This window comes from Cololabis saira, chromosome 6 (assembly GCF_033807715.1).
Source record: "Cololabis saira isolate AMF1-May2022 chromosome 6, fColSai1.1, whole genome shotgun sequence".
In the NCBI taxonomy this organism is placed as follows: Eukaryota; Metazoa; Chordata; class Actinopteri; order Beloniformes; family Belonidae; genus Cololabis; species Cololabis saira.
Genome location: NC_084592.1, coordinates 20,316,437 through 20,323,216, shown reverse-complemented (window position 1 = coordinate 20,323,216; position 6,780 = coordinate 20,316,437). Strand labels below are relative to the sequence as shown.

General features: G+C 42.1%; 1 protein-coding gene across 1 annotated transcript in view; it reads right to left on the bottom strand.

Moving 5' to 3' along the window:
- Positions 1 to 814: 814 nt before the first annotated feature.
- LOC133445971 (potassium voltage-gated channel subfamily H member 7-like) overlaps positions 815 to 6,780 on the bottom strand; it is a 55,416-nt gene continuing 49,450 nt past the window's right edge. Inside the window, exons 15-16 of the mRNA XM_061723581.1 lie at positions 4,561 to 4,741; positions 815 to 4,103 (exon numbers count right to left, since the gene is read on the bottom strand). Coding sequence (XP_061579565.1) covers positions 3,843 to 4,103; positions 4,561 to 4,741 — 442 coding nt within the window. The 3' untranslated portion in view covers positions 815 to 3,842. The remainder of the gene's footprint in view (positions 4,104 to 4,560; positions 4,742 to 6,780) is intronic.

Genomic DNA, 6,780 nt, shown 5'->3' with positions numbered 1-6,780 from the left:
TGGAGCATCACACGTTGCTAGAAGTTGAATTTAATTTACAGTGAAGTCCTTGTAGCGCGGACAGTAAAAAATACTGAGACTTCAAGCTGAAGAACGGCTGAAATCCTCTTTGAAACATAAAAGGGGATACACTGCTTTTAAAAATCCAGTAATTGGCTTCTATGCCACAAGCACTTTTGAGGGTGCTGTTAAAAGAAGATGTGATGCAATGAAGTTATAAACATTATTTGGTCCCAACTTATTGTGTTGTCAGTATCAAATAAAAAAAAAAAAAGCATTTAGATTTCAAGTAAAAACTCTCAAAGGGTTGCTTGGTTTCAAGCCTTTGAGAGTTTCCCTGATCAGACGATCAAGAGTCCATCACATTTTAACTAGTAATTAAAACATGCCCCGTGGGGCGGCAGTGTGGGAGCTGGGGCCCCCTCCCTGCCCATGTGCCGTGTTCTCAGTGCTGTGATTCAGCCTCAAGTTCTGGCTGTGGTCACGACTTGTCGCTGAACCAGTGTTGCTGGTCAACATCGCTGCATTATGTGTCTCTTCAGCTCTGATATAAATCAGGAGGTCACATCCAACATAACCACGCTACATAAACACCACTGCATTATCAATAACACACACAACATCCATCACTGCCTTCTGTCTTTGTGCTTTACAGTCTGTGACTTCAGTCCTCTCTGGCAGAATCTGTCTCAGGTCCCAGTAAAGTTTGTTAGCTCAGCTTGTCGAGAGGGCTGGTGAAGGACACCTTCACTTTCAAAGATGCACAGGAAAACTGCAACATCACACACACCTGCGTGACTCTGGACAAAAAAAAGGGAAAATAGGTGACACAGTTGCAGCTGTATGGTTTCCTTTATTGCTTCCACAGTTTCAAAACAAGCATATGCACTACTTTCTGTTTTACTACAGAATCTCTCAAAAATGCATTCAGTAAAAAAATAATAGTAGTATTTACATCTTGCAATTCGATTTGTTTGTTTTCTACAGTTGTCTAACAATAATTTGCTTTTATGTACACTGCCCAAAATTCTACAGGGAAACGACAATATTAAGTGACAGTTAATTTTATACATAAAGATGCTGATTTAGCATTCGGGTTGCTCGTATAGGCACAAGACCCTCTTTGGGGCCTGCTTATGCGCAAGTACTAATGTGACTTTTTGAATCCTCCCCCCCGTCTCCTCCCTCAACACACCTCTTTAAAAGACAAGAATGCTGACATCATTTTAGGTTCTAATATGCTACTTTGGGCTCATGAACAGTGCAAAGCAGTAAATGTGTAGATACATTAAAAAGAAAAAGAAAAAGAAACAAAACACATGCACTGCTTTGTAGAAATGCCTTCGTCATACTTGCTGGTTGGAGGACTAGCTCTGGGATAAAAGGAGAACGCGTTCAAATCCGCACGTTGTATCTCCTCAAGCGTGTGTGGTGTGTTCTGTTGGCTTATACAGTAGGTGCACGTCAGTGACTGAAGTAATAATGCACGTTATTTAAAGAAGAAAGCTATGATATACTTTATAATGTACTGTATATTGCAGTGCAATTGTCCATAACCCCTGAGTTACACTTCAGAGAAGACAAGCATACAACTAAATATAAGAAAACTGTTCACACACCTTCGCAATAATGCTGCATTACACTAAGATCTGCAAAAAATAGTTTGTATAGTTTATGTATGTAACTGTAGAAAGTGAACATGACAGGGTTCTTCCAAGACTGTTGAGGGCGTCCATGTGAGATGTTCTGTCCCAGGAAATGTGCTTCCGGAGCCTCGTCAGAAGAAGATGGCCGAGTCATCAGTTTTTATGTCGGAGCAAAGTAACCTTCTCATACTTCAGGCGTTTATGTACGATGACGACACGAAGCAGTGCGAGACCCCACTTCTGTCTGGCTCGCATCCTTGTGTTGAGCCTCGGTCTGCGACAGCTTGAACAACCATCTGTGCTCACGAGCTGCCACCCTGCCAGCCTTGAAGACAGTGATAGGCTGTCGCCGTCCAGCATTCGTAACCTCCAGCTTAAGCTTCCACCTCTTGTAGGTTGTTGCTCTTGAGTACAGCAAAGTGAGAGACTGACTCTGGCAGTGATTACGACGGTAGCTGCTTCGCATTGACAATCAGTATCCGGAATGAATACCTTCCAGGGTTGACAAAACAGACATGAAGGACTGGAAACCTTTCAAGATGTTGGTTATGTGCTGGTGACCGACACTAATAGCCTTCTGTCAGCCCACTCTCTTCCCCTCCCCTCCCTTGCTTTCCTAACAGAAGTGCTTAATAGTGACTAATACTTTATCCGTCAGCTGACTTACCGTATCGGCCCGAATATAAGACGACCCTGATTATAAGACGACCCCCTCTTTTTCAAGAATCAAGTTTGTAAAAAGACTTTTTGAACACCAAATTCAATTTTTATACAGAAAATAATTACAGTACATCTGAAACAAATGATTATAACAATATATGCGAGAGAAAAAGCATGTTATTTTGCCTCATTCAAATCATCATCTTGAAGTTTGCATCATAACTTCTCAGCTGCCGGTTAACCTGGACGATCTTTCACCCTCTTTTCTCCAGATTGTCGCTACGTTTCTCCATTTTCTGTTATCTCTGCTCTTATTTTCTTCTCTTTTCTTTCTTACCACTATTTTTTTATTTTTCTTCTTTGTGCTACCGCTGTTTTTATTTTTATTCTTCGTGACGGGGGTTGGCTTTGGCCTGGGGAGTTAAGTTCAGCATTCGCTTTAAAGATTTCTGGCACCATCTAGCGTTGTGAATGGGTTTAACGTCTAGACCCCGAATGTAAGACGACGCCCACTTTTTCAGTCTTATTTCCATGCAAAAAACTCCGTCTTATATTCGGGCCAATACGGTACCTCTCTTCCAAACTTTGTACACAACTAGTCATTCGATGTTGCTGCCGCCCTCATCGTCTCAATCTGCCAGATCGGACAGGACTGGTTTTTGAGAATGAGAGCTGTATCTTTTCACCAGGCATTCTTAGCAAACCCTCGTACCCACCAATGGAGGTACTGAGGACGGGCTGATGAGAGTAACATTTCGGGGCGATTCACCTCCTGTGTGCAGATTTGCGAGCTGTGATGATGAGGACCCGGTAGAGGTCAGGGGGAGCCAGTCTTTTTTCCACGACTGAGCGACTGGCACCAGGAAAAGGGACAAATAAACAAAGAAAGAAGAAAAAGGTGGTGTGACATGACTGGATGCTGGTCACCATCACCTGTCTTGAGTGAGGTAGGTCAGGCAGCTTTTCTTGTTGAGAAAGGGGAGGATGGGACACATCCCTCTGATTGTCAATGTAACCAGTTTTTGTTCCTGTTGGCGAGGACGGAGTGGTTCACTGGCGGGTGGTGTGGTGCTCGTCCTGGCTGACCTTTGCTCCGGGACCCTCTTCAGCCTGAGCAACTGTGCGAGAACATAAAGGAAAAAAAAAGCTGCAGCACAGTTCCCACTGGGTGGAAAAGGTCCAGGGCGCTTCAGTCGGACATCTGCGTGTGCATCTGTAGAATCAAGACGAGTGACGATAATTGCAAATCCAATCTTTTTCTTTTTGTGACGAAGATAAAGTATGCAAATGTGAGTACACTGTTAAAGCTTTCTTCTTTCTTCTGAACTGCCAAGAGGCGTTTTATCCACATGCACAATTTATGAACACTTCTATGACAAAGCCACTTTCACGATACAGATGGCTGTGCCAGCATGCTGATAAAAAACAAAACCAAACCGCCCCCCCCCAAAAAAAAAGTGCTACTTTGAAATTACAGCATTGTCCAAACCCCCCCCTCCCTCCCCCCAGTGTTAGACTGGGATGGTGCTGAAAGGTTCATGGTGTTGGGAAGTCTGGCTCTGAGACAGGTCTGTGTTGTCCAGCCGTGTTGCTGGAGCTGGGAGGGGATGCGGAGGAGGAGAAGGCAGAAGAGGTTTCAGCTGGGACTGGGATCAGTGCTGACTGTTGGTGCATGGTGATCTGCTGCTGCTGCTGCTGTTGGGGCCCCGCACATCTCTGCTCAGTGGCCGCGGTCGCCATGGCCAAGCTCGAGTCTTTGCATTCGTGGGTGCTGCTCTCCAGTTTATGGCTGGGGCCCTGAGAAGAAGAGTGTCACGATAAATATACAAATACATACAGTGCCTTGCGAAAGTATTTGGCCCCTTTTGAACTTTGTGACCTTTTGCCACGTTTCAGGCTTCAAACATAAAGATATAAAACTGATATAAAACACTTTTTCAGTTTTTTATTTGTTAAAAAAGTTTGAAATATCCAATACATTTCGTTCCACTTCATGATTGTGTCCCACTTGTTGTTGATTCTTCACAAAAAATTGCAGTTTTATTTCTTTATGTTTGAAGCCTGAAATGTGGCAAAAGGTCACAAAGTTCAAGGGGGGCAAATACTTTCGCAAGGAACTGTAAAATACCATTCAAAAAGGTCCAATAATGCCACACAGTGCTTGCTATTCACTATGTACTATCAATTATATACATTCATCTATTATGTAAAAAAAATAAGAAAAAAATCTTCTGAATGAAGACAACATCCGTACTTGAGTTCCTGTATGGCTGAAAAAATGGCTTGCTGTCAGAGAAACCGGCTGAACCTTCACAGCTTGCCCGTGATAGTCTGGACTGGCAGTCACAGTGCTGTAGGCGGGGGGTCCTGGAGTCGGCTGTCTCTGCAACATCTGCAGGATGGCCTGAATATCTGATATCAGCTGCGATTCCAGCCTAAAAAAATAAATAAAAAAAGATCAAAACAGGTAAAGTAGCAGGACAGTCGGACGGATACTTAATCCCGGACGAGATGAAACGAATGCTTAATGCTGACGAGCGCGGTCTTGGCAGAGTTTGACAACAGCTGAGAACCACGCTTGGCTGTGCTTCACTGAGCAGTTGATGGAGCTTCTGCTCCTTAGTGGGGGACAAATGAAGAGATGGTAAAGGTGTGGAAACACATTCCACAAGAGTAGTAGATGAAAGACACGGAGCCGGCGAGGAGCGATAATGAGCACCGTGTGGGAGGTGCGACTTCAGCATTTACTGTGGAAATTACTTTGTCATACTTGTTTAGTCAATCTAATTATGACTAGAAAGCGTCCAAGCTCTATATTTAGAGCGTCAGGCGCGATCCGTCAATGCAGAAAACCCCTTTCAATTACCTGCACCGCATACCTTCACCGTAACGATGTGTGCTGGCTGTGTGCGTGGATATTTTGAAGGAAATTTTGCACCGTGTAGGTTTTATTTTATTTTTTTTCCTGCCATATGCTTTTAGGCTATTAAAAATCCAGAAAAACCCAATGTGACAGATAAGTGCTGCTGATCCTGCAGTCAGCATGCATTAGGGAAAAAACAAGGTCAGGTATAGTGCAGTGGATAAAATGTTTTGTTTGTGCTTAATAAAATGAGCTAACCCAGTATTTCAGGCACTCTGATGTTATCTTTCGCTTTCAGCAATAATTCCCGCTAAAAATAACTCCCGTTGTTCATTTTTAAGTCTGTTTCAGGAGACTGCTGGTGTGCTGTTGAAACTACGCTCAATATGTTTCTTCAGATGATAACAGCAGAAAAATATTGGTTTATCGCAGCAGAATCACCACATCACTTATTTATCGCCTGCTGAAAACTTTACACTCAGTTATCAGTTTTCTAAGTACGTTTAAGTGCAAAAATAGCACAGAATTTTGTTCCAAATCACTCTCGAGTTTGAGATGCTATGGTTGCTTTTTCAGTCTATTCAGTATATTGTTCTTCCAGCAGGTTTGGCCTCCAACTCCGAGTCTTCAGCAGCTTCTGCCAACGAGTCGTCTCTTGAACAATCGGCGTAACTTCTGTGTACTTTAACAGTGTGGGAGGTGACAACTTAAGAAACAAAAAAAAACAGAGAACTATTAAATAAAAGTAGCAATGACTAATAGGCACAAATATGCTTATGTATAGTAGAGCAGAATTTTCTTACAGTTCAACAAAACCTTCTTGTGTATTTAGGCTTCTATTGTAGTAGGACAGCAGTCTTTATCATAAATTATAATACATTTAGCAGACACTTTTATCCAAAGTGCCTTACAATTGAACATCTGAATATATGTGCATGTTTTTGGAGAACCTTTTTTGGCTTTTTGTTGCCCATGTTTCAGTTTTCCTTTTTTATCTGAGTCATGTTGATGAGATTTGAAAATCAATGTGTTGTGTTTTTAACTTTTACGCTTAACACAGAATCCCAACCTTTTCATTTTTTGCAGCGAGGGTTGTGTTATTAATCGACAGCTTTTAAAGTCCAAAGGTCAGTTATCAGTTATGTCAAAAGAAGGATGTTTAATATTCATTCGTTGGCTCATCACTCAAAGAGCAAGAGCGAGAGGGACAAAGAATGTGAAACAAGAAATAATTTGTCGGAGAGTAATGAGAAGAAAATCATCCACAAGATTAAGCCGCTAATAGTCTGAATGGTCTCTTTGTACAGTGAAACCTGGAAACGTTAGTGGGAAAGTATTATTCTGGTTAACCCATTAAAACCTGATGTGACTTCGTGTGCACCCCTGGAAACACGAGGAGAACATGCAAACTCAGAAATTGACTTAGACCTAAAATTGGAAAAACACATTAAGGCAATAACAAAGTCAGCCTACTATCATCTCAAGAATATATCAAGGTTAAAAGATCTGATGTCTCAGCAGGACCTGGAAAAAGTAGTTCATGCATTCATCTTTAGTAACTTGATTATTGTAACAGCATCTTTACAGATTTACCTAAAAAAATCAGTTGGA